Genomic DNA, 24049 nt, shown 5'->3' with positions numbered 1-24049 from the left:
TAATGATAATAATAAACTAGCATTTATTATGCACATACAGTGTACTAGGCACTTTGTAGATACCATTGCATTTGATACCCATAACAGTCTTGGGAGGGAAGTGCTATTACTATTATCCCCATTTTACAGCTGAGGAAGCTAAGGCAAATAGATGATTTCCTAAGATCACATAGCATCTGAGACTGGATTTGAACTTAGGTCTTCTTCATTCCAGGCCCGCCACCCAGCTGCCTAATTTATTAGACACCTAGTATGTTGCCAGGCCCTATGCCAGGTATACCAACTCAGAAAAGCTGCAGGTGCTCATTTGCATACCTTCTTGCTTGTATCCTTCTAAGACCACAAATGTAAATATACAACCTTGAGATGATTCCCTTGGGATTCTAGATAATAACACCTTAGCCCATGGTGGGGGGCAGGGGTGGATAGATGAGTGGTGAAGTGTGATTAAAGATTGGCAGGTAGATGTGTAGCTCTGTGGTTCTCACATAAGGATAACGGGATTCCAGGGCACAGTCCTTAAAAATAATTATTGTGTCCTTTACTATGGCAGCTAGGTGGTGCAGTGGATAGAGCACCAGGGCAGGAGTCAAGAGAACCTGAGTTCAAATCTCACCTCAGACACTTGACACTCACTAGCTGTGTGACCTTGGGCAAGTCACTTAACCCCAGTTGCCTCATCCTGGGTCATCTCCAGTCATCCTGATGAATATATGGTCACTGGATTCAGATGGCTCTGGAGGAGAAGTGAGGCTGGTGACCTGCACAGCCCTCCCTCACTCTAAACAAAGTCAAGTGCAAGTCATGTCATCATTTCTCTGATGGCATGGTCTTCTTCAGCAACAAAGGATGAACATACTGTGTGTCCCTTACTAAACCTTTTGTTCTCCAGGTTGGTCATCCCTAGTTCCTTCACTAATCCACGTTAGACTTTCTGGTTCCCTACTATTCCAGATGTCCTCTGTACATATTCCATTTTGTCCTTATCCCTCCTAAAATGTGGTAACCAGTATTGAACACAATACTCCAAATGATGTCTGACCAAGGCAGAATATAGTGGAATTATCTCATACTCCTTCATTCTGAACATTGAATTCCAGTTAATGGGGGTCAAGAGAGCATTAGATTTTTGCGGGGGGGCCATGTCACAGAGGTGACTCTTAGTCAACACAGTTTTCAGATCTTTTTTTGTTTGCAGTGATTTTTAGTCAAAAAGTGTAGAAACAGTAATCACTGTCAAGAAAGTTAAAATCTAAAAACATTCATAGAACTAGTGAACTTCCAACTTAGAAAAGAAAATTTGATGGGTAGCATCTCTGAAGTAGACATCTAATCTGATATCTGGACACAGGTCACACTTAGTGTTAATACAGATACTCTTTACAGAGTCACCTAAAAGGTAAATCTAGACAGGAAGAGTAAATGTAAAATCTATGAAAAGAGATAGAGAAGTATGAATTAAAACTGTTTGGCAGCTAGGTGGGATAGTGGATAGAGTGCCGGGCCTGGAGTCAGGAAAACATATCTTCCTGAGTTCAAATCCGGCCTCAGACACTTACTAGCTGTGTCACCCTGGGCAAATCATTTAACCCTATTTGCCTCAGTTTCCTCATCTGTAAAATGAGCTAGAGAAGGAAATGGCAAACCACTCCAGTACCTTTGTCAAGAAAGCCCCAAATGGAGTCATGAAGAGTTGGGCATGACTGAAACGACTGAATGACAACCTGAATTTACTCCAGCTAACCAGTGTTCTACCCTGTCTCCTGAAGGTGAACGAAGCTTTTGCTCCGCAGTATCTAGCAGTGGAAGTATCTTTGCAACTTGACTCAAGTAAAACCAATGTGAATGGAGGAGCCATCTCCCTGGGCCACCCTTTGGGAGCCTCTGGAACACGAATCACTGCTCATCTGGTTCATGAGTTAAGGTATCCATGAGAAGTTACTGTATTTCAGTCTTATTCTCATTTCCAAATAGCCTTGTCTTTCTGGCCTTTGTAGCACAAGTTGGTTAAATGTCACAAGTCTAACCTCAAGTTAGGAGGTGCATGCTGTATTGCATTCTTTTATATTTAGAATCATAAATCAGGGCCAGAAAGGACCTCAGAGACCATCTGGTCCAAGGATGCTGAGGCTTGGTGATAGTCACTGATGTGCCCAAGTTCACACAAGTAACTATGAGAATTGGGATTTGGATATCTGGTCTAGTCTAAAACCAGTCAGTGTAAAATGAGTGTTTTGCTGTTTGGTTTTCTCTTTCAGAGGTTGCTTCTCTCGCAGTGGTCTTAGGTTACTTATTTTAGATTAATAATATTTCAGCTGGCTACATTTTAGGAGGCAGTGTGATATGCAGGAAGGAGTCCAAGGGCCTGGTTTCAAATCCTAACTTGTTTGATTTTGAGGAAGTCACTTCACTACCCTGGGCCTCTGAAATGAGGACACTGGACTAGATGGCCTTTCAGTCTTAGAAATGTGAATCTATGATCCTAACGTTTTTTTCGCAGTATTAAACCTGGGTCTTCTGAATCAGCATTAGGGCTTCTTTCCTTTCCATTGGCCTTATTATAGTCCCTTCCCTTCTAGTCCTACCCCCTTATTTTTCAATATTTCAAAAATTCAGGATTTTCAAAAATTTCAAATGAGGAAAACAGACCCAGGGAAATTAAATAAACTTGTCCTAGATCACAGATCATAATCATCAGACATGGAATTTGAGCCCTGGCCCTCTGACTCTAGAGTCATTGCCCTTGCCATTGTAACCATGCTGTCTCCACTGACTTCAAGTCATTCAAAGTCTTATTGTTGTTTACTTCACCAAAGTAGATCACAGCTCCTCCATGCCTTTATATGATCTTCATGAACTGCTTTAACCAAAACTGCTCACCACCTAGCTTCCATATAGACCACCTATACAGACCACTGAGGACATAGAGACCACATAGCCTCCATATAGATCATTGAGGATACATAAACTGCCTGGCCTCCATATATACCACTGATTACATATAGATCATGTAGCCTCCATTATAGACCATTGAGGACACATAGACCACCTAGCCTCTGTATAGACCACCTACACAGACCACTGAGAACATACAGACTACATAGCCTCCATATAGACCACTGAGCACATATAGATCACATAGCCTCTGTATAGAGCACTCAGGACAGGGGGGCAGGTAGTCTCCTGCAGGGCTGCTTTAGGATGGTTTCCATGATCTGTGCCACTAGCTTGAGATTTTAGGATTAACCAAGAAAGCTAAAGTCTCTTAGGCTAAAGAATTGAAGTGATTGCAGTGGGACTGACATGAAAGAAATGAACATTCTGCATTGAAAAAACAAATGGATGAAGAACTTTGATTTCTAAAACATGTGGCCCAAGACCAAAAGAGGAGACATTCTGGAGCTAAGTTCTTATTCTCTATTCTCAAAACAGACTGAGACTGTGAGAGCCCTGGCACCATTTCTTTAAGAAGGGCTCCCCCTGCTGGCAGCCTCAGGTCTGCACTGTTCAGCTTCTCATAGCCTTCAGAGATGAAGTAGAAGAAAGCATAGACAATCACAGGGTCATAAACTTAGAGCCCACAGGGCCTTTAGGGTCAGTCTGCCAAAAACACCACTGAGAAACCATCTAATCCAACCCCCTCATTTTATAAATGAGCAAACTGAGACCCAAGAAAAATTAAGTAACTCCGAGATCTGGTGATCCTGGCTTCTTGGTCAGGTCCTTGCTTAGGACACTCAATCTCTCATCTCCATGCCTTTGTCATAGCAGTGCCTCATGCCTGGAATGTTCTCCTTCCTCACCTCTACCTGCTGACTTCCTTGGCTTCCTTCCAGACTCAGCTCAAACCCTACTTTCTGCAGGAGACCTTTCCTATCTGCCCTACCACCACCTACTATCTACTCTATATGTAATGTGTATATTCATAGTTATTTGAAGGACTTTTCCCCCATTAAAATGTCAGTGCCTTCAGGGCAGGTACCCTATATTTGTCCTTCTTTGTAATCCAGCACTAACTACAGTGCCTGATGCACACTAAGTGCTTAATAAATGCTTGTTGACCATTAGCCACACAGCTGACTCCAGAACCAAAGGAACTCATTCCCTACCACTCCTGATGGAGAGGTAGCTAGGCAAAATGTTGGACCTGGAATCAGGAAGACCTGAGTTCAAATTTGACCTCCTAGTTCTGTTATCTTAGACAAGCCACTTGATTTCTGTCTACTTTAGTTTCCTCATCTGTAAAATAGGCATAATAATACAATCTGCCCCCAGGGTTGTTGTGAAGATCAAAAGAGTTAACCTAGGTAAAGGGCCTTGTCAACCTCTTAGTGCAATACTAATGTTTTTGTTGTTATTGCTGAGTTATTCAGTTGTGTCCAACTCTTCATGACCTCTTTTGGGGTTTTCTTGGCAAAGATACTGCAGTGGTTTATCATTTCCTTCTCCAGCTCATTTTACAGATGAGGAAACTGAAGCAAACAGCTATTAGTGACTTACCCAGAGTCACACAGCTAGTAAGTGTCTGAGGCCAGATCTGAACTCAGGTCATCCTGACTCCAGGCCCAGTGCTCTGATCCACTACATCACTAGCTGCCTCCATGTAATTGCTAGCAAACATTATTATTACTTGTGTGTCTTTGGGCAATTTCCCAAATTAATAAAGTCATTCAATCTTGCAGTCAGTTTCTTCCATCTGTAAAATGAGACAGTTGGATTAGATAGCCTCTGAGGTCCCTTCTAGTTCTCAAATCTGTGGCCCTCATCATTCCTTTGCAGAAAGGATAAAGTAAAATTCAGACCACCTAACCTTCATATAGACCATCTACACAGACCACTGGAGACATATAGACCAACTACCCTCCATATAGACCACCTACACAGACCATTGAGGACATATAGACTGAAAAGCCAATAAAGAAACCTCTGGTTGAACTACGTGAAAAAATAATGACATTAAACTTGTATGTTTTTTGATATCCATTATTTGTTTGTTGTTCACAATTATCCTATGAGGTAGCCAAGGCAGAAGGCATTCCATTTTTTGTAAATGAGAAAATGACTCAAAGGTTGGATGACTGCCTACAGTCACCGTGCTCTTTGGTGGCATTGCTAGGATTGAAACTCAGATCAAATGACTCCTGGACTAATATTCCTTTCAGGGATTTCAAAGGCAGCTGGGTGGCTGAGCCTGTATTTGGGAAGACCTGAGTTCAGATCCAGCCTCAGATACTTACTAGCTGTGTGATTCTGGATAAGTCACTTACCCTCCATTTGTCTCAGTTTACTCCACTGTAAAATGGAGATGATAACAGCACCTACTGTCAGAGTTGTGAGGATCAAACGAGATACTCTTTGCAAAAGTGTTTAGCACAATGCCTGACACATAGTAGATTCCATACAGATGTTGATTCCCTTTTCCATTCCCCTAGACAATTTCAGGTAGGAGAAGCATCTTCAAAACAGTTTCCAGAGTCTGAGCTCTTCTGTAAGGTAATTGGAACCTGATGGTGCATACTCTAAAGGAGATTAGTTCTTAATCAAAGAGAGGCAAAACATTTCTAAAATTATCCATTCTTCTATATGTGTAAACGTCATTAAACTCATGTATTCCAGCAAAGCCCAGAATCTAAACCTCTATTCATTGGAAGATTGCAGGGATGGGGAAGCTGTGTGCTTGTCTCTCATAAAGTAAACCTTATCTACTGCTTTCTTTTCTAGACGTCGAGGCGGAAAGTATGCTGTGGGATCAGCTTGCATTGGTGGTGGCCAAGGTATCGCTGTTATCATTGAGAACACAGCCTGAGGAACCCAAGGACATTGCAACTAGAGTCCTTGGCCTGTAAACATTTATTTGCTGAAAATTGCGTGAAAGAAAAATAATAACCTTCACATAAGTTTCTGACATTGATCTTGTGTTACCAAAGAAACTTCCAGTGGGCCTAGGAGGTGAAGATGGTGGACCTAGAAGTGGATTCTGAGGATACTAAGGGAAAGAAATCCATTTATCCAGAATAGGTGCCCATCCTAAAAGAAAACTGTTTCCTTATTTGGTACCAATATTTTAAAGTATATTTCTAAGGGAATTTGGCAAAAGCAGGACTCCTGCCTTATAACCACCAAACATACCTTTCTGCCTTATTGTACAATTGCAGAGCCGTCTTACCAGTTGTTGCCTTAACTCTCTGATGTCACCCAATTCACTCCTCTCATAAAAGATGTGTTTTTCATTTCATTACAATCAGAAGGCTTTTCCTGATCATTTTTGAAATTTTTCTGCATACTAAAATGTGTACTATTTTGTACTAAAATGTTCAAAATTCACTTCTCAGATCATTTGTGACATTTGTAGCAAAAATCATTATAAAATATCAATAAAAAGTCATCTCAATTTCAAGTTACCATAAATGGCTTGTTTTTATAGTGCTTTATGATTTACAAAGTGCTTTCCTCAAATTGTTAACAGGTAGATGGTATAAATATTATTATGCATATTTTATAGATAGATTCAGACAGATGATGTGATGTGCCTACAGTTATACATAGCTATTAAGGATGGATTTTGCTTACATGTAGCTTCTGGGCCCTCATTGGTGACAGATGTGGTTCTCATTTAACCAGCTGTCCAAGGTGAAACCATTAACTCATTTACAAACACAAGGCAAAGACAGGATAATAGGTACATAATATTATATCTCACAAACTGAGGGCGCACTCTTACTGATATACATAGTATCCATAAGTGATTAGTGGGTACACACTTACAGAATCATACCATGAAGACATTTGTAATAACACATGGGCCCAAGATAACTCAACTATGGATTGTGAGCATTATATCCTTTTTTCTCAGAGGTTTCCCAATAATTTATCCATTCCCATCCATTCCTTTTCTGAGTCTACCCATTTTCTTGCTGGGAAGGGCTACTTCTGTTAGCTCCTCTTTTGCACTTCCAAAGCAATGTTAAGAACTTTCAGCAAAATAGAAATCCTAAACCCGGGATCTTCTGAGCTTTCACAGGTCTGCTCTCATTGTTGGGATCTGAAGTTCCCATCAGGAAACTTATTACCTCTCAGGAAGAAGGCAGAACAGGGAAAAACAAAGGCATAGAGCTTTTTTTTTTCTTCCAGTCAATTCTTCTAAGTAGTAGATGACTGTGCAAAGCCTTTTCCTCTAGTTTGCTGTCCCAAACAGTGTAGGTTCTGAAAGCCATTTCTGGATCCAGCTGGAAGTCTTTTCTGGTCCCAGTTCTGACCTCAGGCTCTGAGGTCTGCTCTTGACCAGCTCTGCTAATCCAATCTGCAGGTCTTCTTGTGTGAAATTATTCACCTCTATCTTTCTGTAAGAAAACAAAATTCACATTTCTGTCAGCCAATAGTCACCAAATAGTTCTAGGTGTTCAGATTTCCCAGCTGCCAATCTTAAAGTCTTCTTATGAGTCGTGCATATTAGGTGCTGAGAAACAGGACACTTTCACTATCTTCATTCTGTGTGTAGTCTTTTTTTTTTTTTTTTTGGTATATTGCTTTCTCAGTATCTCATGATTATCTTGGTTTCGGCCCCTTGTGAAATTTGATTGTCTCTTATCAAATAGGAAATGACTATTTACCCGTGTGGGTCATTTCAGAATCCACTGTCTTTATGAAGTCAGATCATTGACTGATTTGATCAATGGTCAAAATTGATACCAAATTAGAAAAGATAAAGATGACTTAAATTAGCTGTTGACTCTGAATATGGGAAATGGGTAAAAGACTTGATTCCAAATACTGTCATTCCTTGGAGAATATTAACCAATAAAACACTCAACACAAATGAGAAGACCTCAGTAGTACTAAAACCACCACAGCCAGCAGAAAGACATGATGCCAAGGTAAAAATTAGCTTAAAATTTATAAATATAAAAACATAAAAGAAAATGATCAGAAACCATAAGCTGTATCATCCCTACAAAATGGAGGAGGGAATGGGGGGAAGCAGTACAGGAGAAAAGAAACCTTTAAAAGGAGAGCTTAATGTAGGACTCAACCAAGCCAGAGACATCTATAGATGACACCAAAGCAACAAACAGGAAATGAAGCAGACATACTGTTGTTTCCATAGTGAACTACAATTAGCATCAGTAACAGTGGAACCCCTTAACACTTCAGTGCTTGGCAAATTGGTGATGATGCCAAAAAAAGGAAGTTAGAGTGACTTTCTGAGTCTGATCAGATGCATGGAGAGGAAAGCCTGTTGGGTCAAAGGTCCTCATGCAGCATTTTCAATATACCTTGAAAAGGGAAAGTTCTCTCCCAAAATTGACTCGAGAAAGTTACTTTGAAGATAGAAGTAACTAATGGCCACAGATCCTACTTCTATCTTTTCTATAAAATCTCTTATGGGAATGTTCTCTGCATATATTGAAAGTATGTTTAATGAGCCTATGAGAAGGGAACAAGCAAGCTTCCAAAGGTGATGATATTTTGACAATCACAAGATCTAAAAGGTATAGTGTTGACAAGATTCCATTATGCTGTATATTAATTATCAAAAATATTTTTCTTAGTACAGCAAAACACAGCTTTGAGGGTTTTTCTCTTATTTTAAGCTGTCTTCTGTGCAGAGGATTAATACTATTAAAAACTAACATTTATATAATGCTTACTGTGTGTGACTCCAAAAGGCTGATGATGGAAAATGCTGTCCACATTCAGAGAAAGAATTATAGAATCTGAATGCAGATCAGATCTCTCTCTTTTTTGTTTTGTTTTGTTTCTCCTTTCACATGGTTCATTCCATTGGTTATTATTCTTTGCAACATGGCTAATGTGAAAATATCTTTAATTTGAATGTATATGTAGAGCCTATGTCAGATTGCACGCCATCTTGGGGAGTTGAGATGGGAGGGAGGGGGAGAAAATGTGAAACTCAAAAGCTTGTGGAACTGCATGTTGTAAATTAAAAATAAATTTTAAAAAACAGCAGGAAGAGATAGAGAATTTCCATTTAAAATAACTACAAACAGTATAAAATACTTGGTATCTACTTGCCAAGACAAACCCAGGGATTACATGAAGACAATTGTAAAACACTTAACACAAAAACAGTATGAATCTTAAAAAAAATGTAATGCTTACTGTGTGCTAGGCACTTTGCTAAGTGCTTTACAAGTATTGTCTCATTTGATCCTCACAACAACCCTGGGAAGTAGTAAGTGCTATTATCCCCATTTTACAAATGAGGAAACCGAGGCAAACAGGTTAAGAGATTTGCCCAGGCACAGAACTAATAAATACCTGAGGCTGGACTCAAATTCAACTCTTCTGAATCCAGGCTTAGTAGTTCGCCACCTAAGAAGAGACTATTTATTGTCCATGGTAGAAAGAGAATGGGATCTTGGATGCAGAAAGACCTGAATTCAAAGCCCAGTGACCTTATGCAAGGCATTTCTCCTTTCTGAGGCTCAATTTCCTAATCTTAATTTACTACTTCAAGGCTCCTTCCAGACTCTACAAAACCATGAGAAGATGGCTAAGAAATTAAACCTATTTATATTATTGTTTCCTGAACAGTTCTGATCTCAACCCTTGCACCATGCATGTACCTGGTATAGAGTGGCCCCATTTCAGCATAGACTCAGATGGAGACAGTATGGCATGGTGGAAAGAGTACTGGTTTGGGAGTTCAAAAATGGCTCGATTTCAACTTCTGCGTCTGACACTTAATCTTGGACTCTTGTTTGTCCATTTGTTAGACAAGGGGGGGTGGTCAGATGACCTCTCGCTTCCCTTTTCTAGATCTAGTGTACCCCAACTATGGCAAGAGGTTTAAGACCTTTTGTGCTTAAAGTGAAGGGGTAGGTGGGCCTCACAAACTGTCCAAATGGTGACCCACCAGATTGGGAGTCAGGGCACCCAATTTCTGATAATAAGCCACGATGTCTGTAAAACACTTGGTAGTTGAGGTTGTCACATCCATTGTCTCTTTGCAGCCTCCCAACATCCCCATCAGTTAGGCAGGGTAGGTATTATCCTCAATGAACAGATTAAGAAACTAAGTGACAGGGAGTTGGTGACTTGATTGTGGTTCAGTTGTATCCAACTCTTGTTGACTCCATTCTTGGCAAACATACTGGATTGGTTTGCCATTTCCTTCAGCGCATTTTACAGATAAGGAAACTGAGGCAAACAGGGTTAAGTGAGTTGCCCAGGGTCACACAGCTAGTAAGTGTCCAAGGTCAGATCTTAACTCAGGAAGATGAATCTAACCAATTCGAGGATTGACACTCTGTGCACTAGGGCCCCATCTAGCTACCATCATATTTGATTATAGTCACAAAATTAATTGATGGCCAAGCTGGACCTCTTAACTCTTAGCTCATGCTTTAATGTTGTACAATTGTACTTGGGAGTACAACGGGACGGAGGTGGGGGAGCAGAATGGAAACCCATTCATTTTTCAAATTGTCGTTCAATTTTGTCCCACTCTTTGGGATCCTATAGGCCATACTGCCCATGGGGTTCTCTTGGCAACGATACTGGAGCGGTTTGTCATTTCCCTCTCCAGTGGTTTAAGGCAAACAAAAGTTAAGTGACTTGCCCAGGGTCACCCAGTTAGTAAGTATGTGAGGCTGGATTTGAACTTGGGGACTCCAAACCCAGCATCCTACCCACTATGCCACCTAACTGCCTACAAGCATACCTCACTTTAAGTGGTTCCTGATCAGATGCTCGGCAGTGTCATCATGGGCAAATTACTTAATCTCTCTGAGTTTATTTTCTTCATTTTCAAAATGGGGACAATAGTACTTGCTCTACCTGCCTCACATGGTTATTGTGAAGTAAGAGTTTTGTAAATCTTTGAGGCAGGATGGTTTTTTAGTGGTTCTTAGTGAACCACTTTGGCAAGCAGGCAAAAGCTCTGGTCCTCTTCTCAGAATAATGTTTTTAAAATATATAAAATACATAGGATCACTAAGGAAACCAACTATATTGAAATATAGTTATCAATTTTCTTTTAAAAAGGTAATTGACCCCAGGTTAAAATGCTATTCAAATATGAATAATTATTTCTGAAAAGTTGTATTTACAATTGTGGAATAGAGAAAGTCCTAAAAATTCAGATCTCACTATCTAAAGGAATCTTTAGAGGAGATCCTTTTTAAATGAAGCAAATAGTCCCTCTAATTCCTTCCTCACTCCAGTCATCGATCATTTGAGATTTCCATTTAAGGTAAAATACAACCATACGAAGAATGGGTGCAATGACAGGTCTGTTCCTCTAGGAGGCAGTACATGCCTGCAGGTGACTCGATTTCCTTCAACCAAAATTAATACTCTGCCACCAAAAGGGCGATGAATCATAGTTGCAGCTACTCCAAACCTCTGATATTTATAGATTAAAGGGAATAAATGGCTTATTCAAAGTCATGGCAAGATCCAAACCCTGATAACTCTGATTCCATCATTCTTTTCAATTCAATAAGCATTTATTAGGCACCCACTGAATGCCAGGCACTGTGTTCAGTTCCGGGGATACAAATAAAAAGAAAGACAATCCTTGTCCTCAAGGAGCTCACAATTTAATGGGGAGGGGGGTGGAGAATCAGAGGGCATGATGTTCCTTTGGAACTGAACCCAAACAGAGGGGCTGATGGACTTTGGAAGGACTTTACTACTCCATCCTCCAGCCCTCCGACCAGAGGAGAGACAACTAAGGGTGCTGAGAAGGTGTTGAGTATCTAACAACTGATGTAGTCAGCATGGTGATGAGATTTCAGGTAATCAGCCAGGGGAGGCACCCTGCTGATGGAAAAATAGAGAGTTACAGGACTATACCACCTATGTCCCTTCCCCCAGCCTCCCAATTTCCCTTGTCTTTGAAGAAGGAAAGGGAGGAGTCTAAGTAAGGAAAGTCATGGTCCAGTAGGAGATGATGCTTTGGGAGTATAGCAGGCATACCCCAGGCTGAGATACCTATTAGCTCTGGAACCACAGACAAGTCACTTAAACTTCTAATCCATTTCCTTATCTACCTCAGAGACAGAAACCCATCCATTTTAAGTGGTTAAATCGATTAAAGAATTAGGTCATCGCTTGGACATTTAGCAGGGTTGTTACCACTGGACAAATCTCTTTGAGCCTTTTTTTCTTTATCTGCAAGATGGGGCTACAGACCTACAGTCTGTAAAATGGAACTTGTCCATTGAGAGTGGAGGAAGTTACCTGGTCTCTCGGGGCTTTGAACAACTCGCCAATACTTTAAGTTACCAAGAAAGTGGGGAGGGTAGTTCTGTCATCTGGGAATTCCCTAAGGCAGTGGAAAGAAATCCAGTCCCTATTCCAAACCCTTGTCCATGACCTCTCTCCCATGACTGGTACGACGAAAGTGCGAAGTTCTTCCCCCAGGTTTGCCCTTAAGTAGAGTAAGTGGCTGCTTGTCCAAGTTGAATTTCAGGCCCTCCTACACTCTCTGTTCTCCTTCTTTACCTGTTCTCTGATCTCAGAAACTTGTTTCATTTTATTTTACCTGCAACAAAGCACTTCCCTTAGTTAGGTCCAGTCTCCAGTAGAGAGGTGTATAGTCAGAAGAAGGACCAAAAAGAACAGGAGCCTTGGAAGGCAATATTATCTTCCAGGCATCTGTTAACAGTGCCTGAGACCAAAATGTCCCCAGGGCAGAATACTATTAACATCTATGGTGTGTGTGGTTCACATCCCCTACAATAGCTTAGGGAGACAGATCTAATAGGATTATGCCGACTTTGGAGATGTGCATATTGGGTCTCACAGAGAGGATATGATTTGCCAGGTCATATACATGATTAAGTTGCAAAGCCAGAATTTGGATCCAGCTCTTCTGACTCCTTGAGGGCACGGACTATTTCATTTTTGCCTTAGTATCACACACATACAGGACTGTACTTGGCACATAGTAGGTATTTACTAAATGTTTGTTGAGTGATTGAGTCTGTGTCCAATATTTATGCTTTTTGACCACCTGGAGTACCTATGAAGACTCCTTTCTTTTCCACTCTGGGGTCTGCATTTCCAAAATCTACCCAGACAGTGGTGTAATGTGGTGGGGAGGTCATTGGATTTAGCTAGAAGACCTGGCTTAAGTTATTCACCCTCTTCACTGAACTCCTTATTGCTCTTACATAGTCTTATAGTACTTGGCCATAGACCACTGCTTGTGTCCTTTGATTATTTCATTTGCATGATTATTATGTCCTCCATTAGACTTAGAACCCATCTGACTTTATTAAGTTACCTCTCTGGGTCCCAGTTTCTTTTCTGTAAAATGAAGGCATTGGACTAGAAATCTCTAAAGTCCCCTCCCAATCTATGAATCAAACTATAATTCCTTAAGAATATGAACATTGTCTTTGTTTTTCTTCAGCATTCAACAAATATTCATCTCAAATATATGGATCATTGATTTCAAGTTGAAATGGATCTTAGAAGCCGTGGAGTCTGACTTTTTCATTTTTTCTCTTTGTTTCTTGGGACATACCCTGAGAGAGAATTCCAGGTCTTTTTCATTCCAATCAAACATTTCATGTATTGTACCACCTAGCTGTCCCAAATTACTAAAGTACTTATTTTGTGCTAAGTAATTGTTTCTGTTCTGGCCAGAAACTCTGAGGGTCTTCCTCTTCCAAACTGATTCTTTTGTGATGGCAAACTAGGGCATCTTTTGCCTCAATTCTTACCTCATCTTTACTTACCTGAGAGGCATTGTCTCTGACAAATTGAGACCTGGGAAAGATCTTTGCTTAAAAAGGCCAAGGTTTCCCATTGCATCCATTGCCAGTCATCTTGACCTATGACTTGCCACTAGACTCTGATGACTCTGGAGGAGAGAGTGAGGCTGGTGACTTTGCACAGCTCTGCCTCACTTAAATCCAATTCACTTGCAAGTCAAGACATCACCCTCCTGATGCCATTGATCCTCTTTGAGAACAGAAGATGAACAACACAGACTAAGTTCTGAGGATACAAAAACAAAGCAAAACAAGAAAACCAATTGTCCCTGTCCTCAAGGATCTTATATTCTAATGCAGGGATAAGATATGTATGTACACAAATAAATATAGTATAAGATAACCTGAAGAGGGAGAAAACACTGGCACAAGGATCAAGGAAGGCTTACTGAAAGAAGTGATACTTGACCTGATCCTTGAAGGAAGAGATGGAGTCTGAGAGGCAAAGATGAGTGGGTTCTAGTGAGGAGGAACCATCTGTGACAGTTCACAGGGGCAGGAGAAAGAATGCCAAGTTCAGGGAACAGAATAGGTCCTGGATAAATATTTATGATTGACTAAAAGGAGGAAAGGGGGAAGCATATCTGAAATGAAATGTGATTGGGAAAAGAGAATTTGATCGACACAGAACTCTTCAGGTATGTGCTGGTAGGAGAAAGTGAGACCGAACCTTTCTACTGCCTGGAACACAGTCTTCCAATATTTCATCATGTTCCAGGAACTCAGAGGAGAGGCGAAGAGCAGAAGTCCCCTAAAGGCCAAAGCCAAGGTTTTATTTCCACACAGAGTAAAGAAAGGCCCACATTCTACAAGGCCAGGCTCAGAAGGGCTTTATCAAAAGCAGCAAAAGCCTTGGACATGCAGTTCTCAGAGTCCCTCTGAGAAACACCAAATCAGATACAATCAGATACTAAGGAAGAAGAGAACATGCCGATCTTGAAAGCAAACTGTGGCAGCTGGGGAGGGCATACTTGAACTTGTTTTGCCAGGAGAAAAGAAAAACTCAAAACAAAAACAAAAGTTGGGGGAGGGATCCTATCCAGGGAAGTGGAGAATAAGTATTGAACCTTTGGAAATGTTCGCAAGATATAGAGAGAGAAAAGAGTCTAGGGTCAACAGCAGCGTCTGTCAATGGAAAACAATCTTAGGGAATGAAGGTTCCAGTTCACTTCATTCTTTGCGCCTCATCTGGATGGAACAGAGGGACATTGCAGTGAGTCATCAGAGAGCCAAGTCAGGCTGCCAGGGAGGGTACCAGGCAGTTGCTTAGCAGGATGATGGAAGCACCTGAAGTTTCTGAGGAACTCAGAAGGAGGGCTAGCAGCAAAGAGCTCTGGAGTGCCAGCTCTTGTCCTTCTTATGCTCTTCCACACAGGATGCCCTAGGATCTTTCCCTGCCAAAAGCTTTGTCTGGACCTCAGAATCATGGGATTTCCTGGTCTTTCCTCTAGGAAAGGTTGTTGCCTCTTGTTGGACACCCTGCTCTGCTACTAAGGAACTGGATTACTTTGGGCAAATCATGCCAACTCAGCTCTGTAAGCATTTCTCAAGCACTGATTATACGTTTGGCACAACACTAGTCACTCTGGAAACAAAGACCAAAATATTCATGCTAATAAATAAATATCACTTGTTACAGATAGGGACACAAATGGGTGCGTTGGTAGCTTCTCTTTCCTACTCCATGAATAGTGAAAACTGCTTCCCCGTTCTCCCACACCTCATTTCTTCATAAGATTGTCCTTAATTCTCAAAGAGGACCAATGACATCATGGAGGTGATACCTTGATTTGCAAGTGAATTGGATTTAATGAGGCAGGGCTGTGCAAAGTCATCAGCATCACTCTCTCCTCTGGAGTCATTGAGACCAGTGGCAAGACCCCAGTTAGGATTATAGATCTCAGGTTGGAAGGGACTTAAGCAGGGGGATACAATCTAATCCCCTCATTTTACAAAGGAGGGAATTTTGGGCCTTGTCTTCCTCATTTATAATATGAAAAGACTTTATTTAGGTGATATTTAAGGCTGCTTCCTACTTCACTGTTCTCTGATTCTAAGAGAATTCAGAGCTGTATGGCATGTTCCACATATACAACACTATGTCCACAGATTTTGATACTTCAATGGATCTTCTCAATGTGAGTACTCTTTCCATTGGTACAAATTACAACCTATGCATCTTTCCATCCTGTGCTACTCTTGTCCTTTTCCTTACACCATTTCCCTCTAGCGAGGATAGCAATGTCCTGCCGATGATCTCCAGATTCCCCAACATTTCATGGATAGCACTCAGGCTCCCTATATCCCAACCCTTGCTTAGGTACCTCATCAGTTCAATTCCTTTCTAATCAGATTTCTCTTATGTCGGTGTTTCTCCAAATTTTTGGCCTCAGAACCCTTTTAAATTCTAAAACATCATTGGGAATCCCAAAGCGTTTCTATTTATGCGGGTCATAGCTATCAATATCTACCATGTTAAAAATTTAAATGTCTTAGTATTATTGTAAAAAATTTGACCTGGTGGATCCACTGAAAGGGTTTTGGGGACCCACAGAGTTCTTAGAGACACACTTTGAGGAGAGAGGACCATTTTTTTTTCATTCTATACATGGAAGCAGGTAAAGGTCCCTCCAAGATCGTGATAAATTCCTTTAAGAAATATACATTTGCCTGTCTTATGACTCATTTGATCTAGTTTTTAAAAGCTTGTTCTAAAACTATGATTTCATCAGACTGAGGAACTGTTATTCTGTAACTTAAGGTCTTAGAAAGTTGCATAGGGTAATGAGAGGGTGAGTAACTTGCCCAGCAGCCACATAGCAGTCACATATCACCAGCAGGGCTTGAACACAAGGCTTCCTGAGACCAAGCCAGCTCTCCATCCACTGTGCCACAGGAACTCTCAAATCACTTCATGTTGATAATAAAAAACTAAAAATGAATAATTTATATATAAATTATATAATAAAAAGCTAAGAATAAATTTCTATTTGAATGGACCTCAGAGGTAATTTAGTCTAACCTCTTTGTTTTACAAATAAACTGAGGCTAGCAATGGTTAAGTCAAGGTTGGGGCACCTGTGGCCTTCTAGGTCCTGGGTGTGACCTTTAGACTGAGTCTAAGTTTTACAGAACAAATCCTTTTATTAAGGGGATTTGTTCTGTGAAGTTTGGATTCCATCAAAAGGTGACACTTGAGGACTTAGAGGGTCACACCCTGGATTGAGTGACTTACTCAAAATCACACAGGTTGTAAGCAGGCAGAACCCAGGTCTAAGGGTGTACCAGCCATGCTTCACCTCAAGCTCTCCTGAACTCTCTCTCCCAGCCTTCTGCTTCTTCTCACCTGCTGCCTTGCTTCCTCAGGAATCCCTTCCCCACCCTTCACTTGTCACTAATACTTTATGTGTTGCCTTTCCCCGTTAGAACATAAGCTCCTTAAGGACTGTCTTGTTCCCTTGTATTTGTCTCCCCAGTGGTGCCTAGCACATAGTAAGAAATGAAATGCTCTATTTACTTATCTACCAATCCATATTCATCAGTCTTTCACTGCACTATGCTGCTTCTATCAGAGAACAAAGCTATTGTCTCTACCTGTCAGCTGTTGGATTTGTCCAAAAGATCTCAAATGATTTTCACCAATGCATGGGAGATACTTTGTTGAATGAGAGCCTATGCTCCACTGAACCAAATGCCTTTTAAAAATTAACAAACAATAAACACAGCTGAGATTAAATAACATAAATTTGTAGTGAACCCAAGTGGGTTCACTTTTTCAAGTTCTTCTCAGTAACATGTAAGTAGGAGCAGAGGATGTCCATGGTGGGAGTAACCAGGGGTGGGTTTCAGCAAGGTATAAGCAGTAGTGGATTAAGGGAGCAAGAGATTCAAGAGCAGAGGATAAGAGAGAGTCTAACTGCTTAACAAGAGGGTCAAGACAACCCTGGCAAACTTTATAATTATGTAAAGAGCCAGTTGTAAATGGGCATCGAGGAGATGATGGCCAGTGGGGAAAACTAGTCCTACACGATCCCTTCTGATTCTAAATGATGAGCAGTGGGCTGTAATGGGAAGAACCCATTAAATTGGGAGACCTTGGTTTTAAGCCCTAATTCTGCCACTGACTACTATGCATAATGTCAAGCAATTTCCTTTTCCTTCCCTGGGTCTCAGTTTCTTCATCTGGAAAATAAAGAAGAGCACACCAGATATAATCTCCAAGGTTCAGTTCTAAATCATCTGGCCTTTAACCTTGCCTGAGTGGTCTCTGATGTGCTTTCAAGCTCAAATATTTTTTGAGTTAGCTGGAATTGTGGGAGAGGCTGGAGCAAAGAGCTGTTATTTTTGGTACAGATAATGCCTGGAGGATGGGGTCAGGTTGGTCAGGAGAAGTGGAGAAACAGACCACAGACTCCTGTTCTCCATCTGGTCATTTGACAACATACGTTGAATCCCTAGCTCTCAATGTGGGATGTTGTTTTTGTTGAGTTCATTATGTCCAGTCTACTGAATAATCCCTCATATCCTTCCTTGAATAAGTAGAGGGGGAGATAAGCCAGTGGGGATATTGCCTTCTTCCCCAAAGTCTTCCTTCCTCTCACTTTTAAAAAAGTTGAATGTGCCACAGTATCATAGATTGAGAATTGGAAAGAACCTTGAAAGGTACCTAGTCCTTCCACTTATCCTGTTCTCAGTATCCTGCACTAGTTTTTTAAATTACTTAATGGCTAATTGCCATTTTTCAGGCAAGGCTCAAGTCGAACGAGTTCCAAGCCCCACCTTGGGAAGCAACACAATATTGTGCTCATTAACTAGCTATGCAACTTTGGATAAGTCAAGTCCCCTCACTGGGCCTCAGGTTGTTCTATAAAAAGAAGGGCCAAAACCAAAGTGATTTTTAAAGTTTCTTTTAGCACTAGCATTCTACCATTTTCTGCTTCTTTCTTCCTCCCTGTGTCTGTCCCATTGGTATCCATGTCCATTTCCCATGACCTCAGCTCTTGTGGTCTCTCTATTCCACCCCAGAGAATGTCCTGTGCAGTGGATGCTCATTTACTGTACCTTGGCTTCCCAATTAGCCTTTCAGAAATTCAGAGTCAGTTCTCTGGGTTTCTTGAGTGTCTCTCAGTTACCAAGATTGACCTTAAGTCTGTTAATTCAAAAAATTCAGTAAACTGTTAATTCTGGTGTGATCAGAGGATAGAGTGTTCTGAATGTGACCACCCATGCTCTCCATGGACCATCAATTTTCACAACATTTGAATATGATAAAACATGCAACACTAAAATCAAACCGAACATGATTTCTTTGATGTTTCAGAAAGCACTCCAAGGACTTAGAGAGGCTAGAGTCTTTCTATTCCTTTCAATACTTAGTACAGAACTCATCCATCATATACTTTTTTTTTTTTTTTTACCACTTTTCCTTTTTTTTTTTTCAATTATCAGGCAATTTTTTCTCCCTTCTACCTCCTTCCACCAATGGAAAAACAAAAACAAAACCCTGTAATAAATGAACAAAGTCAAGTGAAACAAATTCTCAAATTGGTTGCATCTAAAATGTCATCATGTATTTATTGTTACTCAATAAATTTGCATTGAGTCATTACAAAAATAATTATCATCATACAGAAAGCCCAGGTTGTTTTTGTTGTTGTTGAGTTGTTTCAGTCGTGTTTGATTCTTTGTTACCCCGTTTAAGACTTTCTTATCCACTGCACCACCCAGCTACCTCCAAAGTACAGGTTAACAGGGAACTAATCACAAGAAAGGAGGACATAATTTAATTCTTCTCCTCCTATGGTTCATGGCATCGTAGCTGTAGATCTAGAAAGCACTTTAGAGGTCACTTAGTTCAAACCTTTTAACTTGCAAATGAGGGAACTGAGGCCCAGAGAGGTAGATTGGCTTGTTCAAAGTCAAGTAATAAGTGCTAGAGGCAGAGTTGGAAGCTAAGGTCCCTGACTCCAAATACAGTACTTTTTCCATTTTGCCACAATCCCAAGGATTTCATCCTGAATGTCTGCCATACATGAATGCATTCTTTCCCTAGTACCAGGTTAATCAGTAAGTAGTTATTTCTATGTCAGGCATTGTGCTAAATGCTGGAGCTGCAAAAAGAGGCAAGAACAATCTTTGCCTTAAAGCATCTCACAATTTAATGGGGTTACAACAAGCAAACAAATATGTTTGTTCAGTAATGTCTGATTCTTTGTGACCCCTTTTCTGGAATTTTCTTGGCAAAGATACTACAGTGTGGTTTGCCATAGCCTTCTCAAGCTCACTTTACAGATGAGGAAACAGGAAAACAGGCTTATGTGACTTGTTCAGGGTCACACAGGAAGTGGCTGAGGCCAAATTTGAACTCCAGTCCTCCTGACTCCTGCACTGCCTAACTGCCATATGTACAAACAAGCTATTCACAGGATAAAAGGAAATAAAAAGGGAATGGCACTAGGATAAAGAGGGGTTGGAAAAGTAGGAGAGGAACTTTTAGTTGAGACTTAAAAGAAACCAGGGAAGTCAAGAGATGGAGATAAGGAGGGATGGCACTCAATTATTACATTATAAAGAATTTTGTGGTTTACTCAAAACAACTCTGTGAGGTTAATAATGCAAGTGTTCTTATCCATATTTTACAGATAAGGACACTGAGGCTTTGTGGCACCATGGAAAACTCAGTTTGGTGCAGGGTAAGGTAGGTTTGATCCAGAATCAGAGGCAGAGAATCTACATTTAATTCTGCACAGACCTTCTGTGTGGCCTCAGGTCTCTGGGCTTCAGTTGCCTCATCTATAAAATGAGAGGCTCTGACTAAATGAACTCTAAAGTCCCTCAGAGCTCTAAGATCTTATGAACCTCAGATAGCCTAAGTTACTTGCCCAAGGTCACACAGCAGGGGAGGTAGGAGAGCTGGTGCTCAGTCATGCATCTCTTCTTCCACTTCTAAATTTTCGTTATCCTACTTTAATGCTTTATTTTTATTATATTGCATTCATTCATTCAAACTTTTCTCTAACTCTCGAATTTGGTGCTTATATGGAATTAGAGAGCCTATAAAGGAATTTCTCTTTTTCCTTAATATTGTGGAAAATGAGTCTGTGGCTCTGGTTATTTACAGGTTAGCCACCAAAATTGTGCTATAATAACACTGACAATAATCCACTTTCAATCAATCAATCAGCTCCTACTTTGTGCATGGCTCTGGGAATACAAAGACAAAAAAGAAATAGCCCTTGCCCTCAAGGAGCTTATAGACTACCAGGAGAAAAACAACATATGCAAATAAAAATAAAGAGAAATATTTGGGGGGAAGGTGGTACCAGAAACTGGGAGGGAGGAGAAGATAAGGAAAAGGTAGGGTATGGCACAACTTTGAGAAGGAAGAAAATATGCACTTATTAAACACCTACTATGTACCAGGCAGTGTGCTAAGGACTTTACAAACATTGTTTCATTTGATTGTCACAACAACCATGGGAGACAGGTACTACTATTATCCTCATTTTACAGAGATTAAGTAACATGTCTAGGATCATGCAACTAAAAAGTCTAAGAGGCCAGATTTAAACCCAGGTCTTCTTGACTCCAGGCCACTGCCTCATTTAGCTATCGCTTGAGAGAAGATCTTAGGATCTCTAAAATTCTTTAAATGCAGCATGGTGTAGTGGATAAAGGGCTGGCCTTAGAGTTAGGAACACCTGGCTCAAGTTCCACCCCTGAGACATACTAGTTAAGTGTCCATGGAGTGCCCTAACTCTAAGACTGTAAAGCAGAGCTAGTTACTGATGTGCAGTTCCTTACCCTGATGAAATGAGAGATTCTAACAAAAAAAATCCATTGGCAGTGTTTAAGACATTCTCCCACTGAGGTATTGGAAGGATGGAGAACAGTTTCATTCTAGTTACAATCTCACACCCCCTTATTTCCCATTGTTCCCTGAACTGAGCTGAACTTGAGCCACACTGGACTACTTGCCTTTCTATAAATCGGTCCTACTCTTACCTATCCTTTTATCTGTGCTCCCATTATTCCTAAAGCAACATTGTAACATTGGAGAAAGTCAAGATATCAAGGCCACCTAGTCAGCAAAACACCAAAGCATCCCTTCACACCAATACAGTGCATTCATTGCATACAGTAGGCATTTGATGTTTGTTGAATACAATTGAGTTGAGTGAGAATATGGATTCTAGTTGCCCATACCAGACAAGAAATCATGGGACTGGTGCCTCTGAGAATCTCCAGAACCCTAAAAATCCTATTAATTCCCCCAATGCTTGGGATCATGAGATAACAGAGGCTCTGTCTCCAGACCATTATGAGTTGGATATCTTAGATCCAGCATGATAGAAACAGGTATTCCCAACCCTGTCCTCAGAAGAGACCTTCTACTTCAGTGTGGCAAGGCTTGAATAGACTCCCAGGACTCATCCCAAAAGTACTTGGCCTGCAGCTTTGGAGAGCAATAAAAAAAGAGAAAGAGAATTGTCAGGAACATTCCTATCTGCCTGGATAACGCTAAATAATAATGATGGTGATGATTTAAAAAGATAAACTGTGTGATCTGCACCGTGGGTGGTTACACTCATGCCTCACACAGCATAGGAATGTTTCCAACACCCACCTCTCCACTCTTTACTTTATCCCAAAGGCAACATTTCCAAGAGGATGAAATTGTCTTAAAATTCTATTGCTCTCACTCAGCAATCTCTCGCTCATCTGCCTATGGCATGCAGTCCATATCCTTGGACTGTCTGGTTGACTGATTCCTACCAGAAGCTCCATTTTACCGAAGAGACCCAGACCCAGGTCAACTACAACTTTATTCCTTGTCAGTCTTCATTCTTGACTCCGCAGGACTTACCCTACCATACCAACCCCTACCATGCTCTGAGAACTTTTATCTCCTTCCCCTCCATAACTCCTCAGACTCCACCTTTGCAGCAACTTTTCCTGTATTGTCTTCCCCCATTAAATTGATGTAAGCTCTTTGACAGCAGATCCTGTCTTTTGCTTCTCTTTGTATCCCCAGTGCTTAGCACAGTGCCTGGGACATAGTAAATGTTTAATTGATGTTTATTGAAGGATTGATAGAAGTGATACTATATCTGTGTCAAGAGCTTAATAAAAGTCTGTTGACTTGACTTGAGGCAGTCATCTACCTATCTCCAGGTGATGCTCCTTTCATTCCCAAGGAATGGCTCAATGTCATCCTTCCTACCCCAGTCTCTACCCTTTTTCTTTTCTTTTCTTTTCTTTTTTTAAATTAAATTTATTTATTTAACTTTTAACATTCATTTTAACAAAATTTTGGGTTACAAATTTTCTCCCCTTTTCTCCCCTCCCCCCCCAAACACCAAGCATTCTAATTGCCCCTATGACCAATCTGCTCCCTCTTCTATCATCCCTCTCTTCCCTTGTCTCCGTCTTCTCTTTTGTCCTGTAGGGCCAGATAGCTTTCTATACCCCTTTACCTGTATTTCTTATTTCCTAGTGGCAAGAACAATCCTCGACAGTTGATCCTAACACTTTGAGTTCCAACTTCTTTACCTCCCTCCCTCTCCACCCCTTCCCTTTGGAAGGCAAGCAATTCAATATAGGCCAAATCTGTGTAGTTTTGCAAATGACTTCCATAATAGTTGTGTTGTATAGGACTAACTATATATTTCCCTCCATCCTATCCTGTCCCCCATTACTTCTATTCTCTTTTGATCCTATCCCTCCCCATGAGTGTCGACCTCGAATTGCACTCTCCTCCCCATGCCCTCCCTTCCATCATCCCCCCCACCCTGCTTGTCCCCTTATCCCCCACTTTCCTGTATTGTGAGATAGGTTTTCCTACCAAAATGAGTGTGCATTTTATTCTTTCCTTTAGTGGAATGTGATGAGAGTAGACTTCATGTTTTTCTCTCACCTCCCCTCTTTATCCCTCCACTAATGAGTCTTTTACTTGCCTCTTTTATGAGAGATAATTTGCCCCATTCCATTTCTCCCTTTCTCTTCCCAATATATTTCTCTCTCACTGCTTGATTTCATTTTTTTTTAAAAATATGATCCCATTCTCTTCAATTCACTCTGTGCACTCTGTCTCTATGTATGTGTGCGTGTGTGCATGTGTGTGTGTGTAATCCCACCCAGTACCCAGATACTGAAGTGTTTCAAGAGTTACAAATATTGTCTTTCCATGTAGGAATGTAAACAGTTCAGCTTTAGTAAGTCCCTTATGACTTCTCTTTGCTGTTCACCTTTTCATGGTTCTCTTCATTCTTGTGTTTGAAAGTCAAATTTTCTTTTCAGCT

The 24049-nt window shown here is 40.8% G+C and overlaps 2 protein-coding genes across 5 annotated transcripts in view; one reads left to right on the top strand and one right to left on the bottom strand.

The window, feature by feature from the left end:
* LOC140502855 (3-ketoacyl-CoA thiolase, mitochondrial-like) overlaps nt 1-6408 on the top strand; it is a 42452-nt gene extending 36044 nt beyond the window's left edge. Inside the window, exons 9-10 of the mRNA XM_072606913.1 lie at nt 1770-1924; nt 5722-6408. Of these exons, the coding sequence (XP_072463014.1) occupies nt 1770-1924; nt 5722-5806 (240 nt within the window). The 3' untranslated portion in view covers nt 5807-6408. The remainder of the gene's footprint in view (nt 1-1769; nt 1925-5721) is intronic.
* LOC140502854 (cilia- and flagella-associated protein 53-like) overlaps nt 6392-24049 on the bottom strand; it is a 199001-nt gene continuing 181343 nt past the window's right edge. For 3 of the 4 annotated variants that reach the window (XM_072606912.1, XM_072606910.1, XM_072606909.1), the window contains one exon: nt 6392-7340. The gene's annotated coding sequence lies outside the window, so the exon portion shown is untranslated. Of the gene's footprint in view, nt 7341-13712; nt 13975-24049 lie in introns of all 4 variants that reach the window. The other variant, XM_072606908.1, reaches the window with a different exon arrangement.

The sequence above is a fragment of the Notamacropus eugenii genome, chromosome 4, assembly GCF_028372415.1.
Source record: "Notamacropus eugenii isolate mMacEug1 chromosome 4, mMacEug1.pri_v2, whole genome shotgun sequence".
In the NCBI taxonomy this organism is placed as follows: Eukaryota; Metazoa; Chordata; class Mammalia; order Diprotodontia; family Macropodidae; genus Notamacropus; species Notamacropus eugenii.
This window is presented reverse-complemented; position numbering and strand designations above follow the sequence as displayed.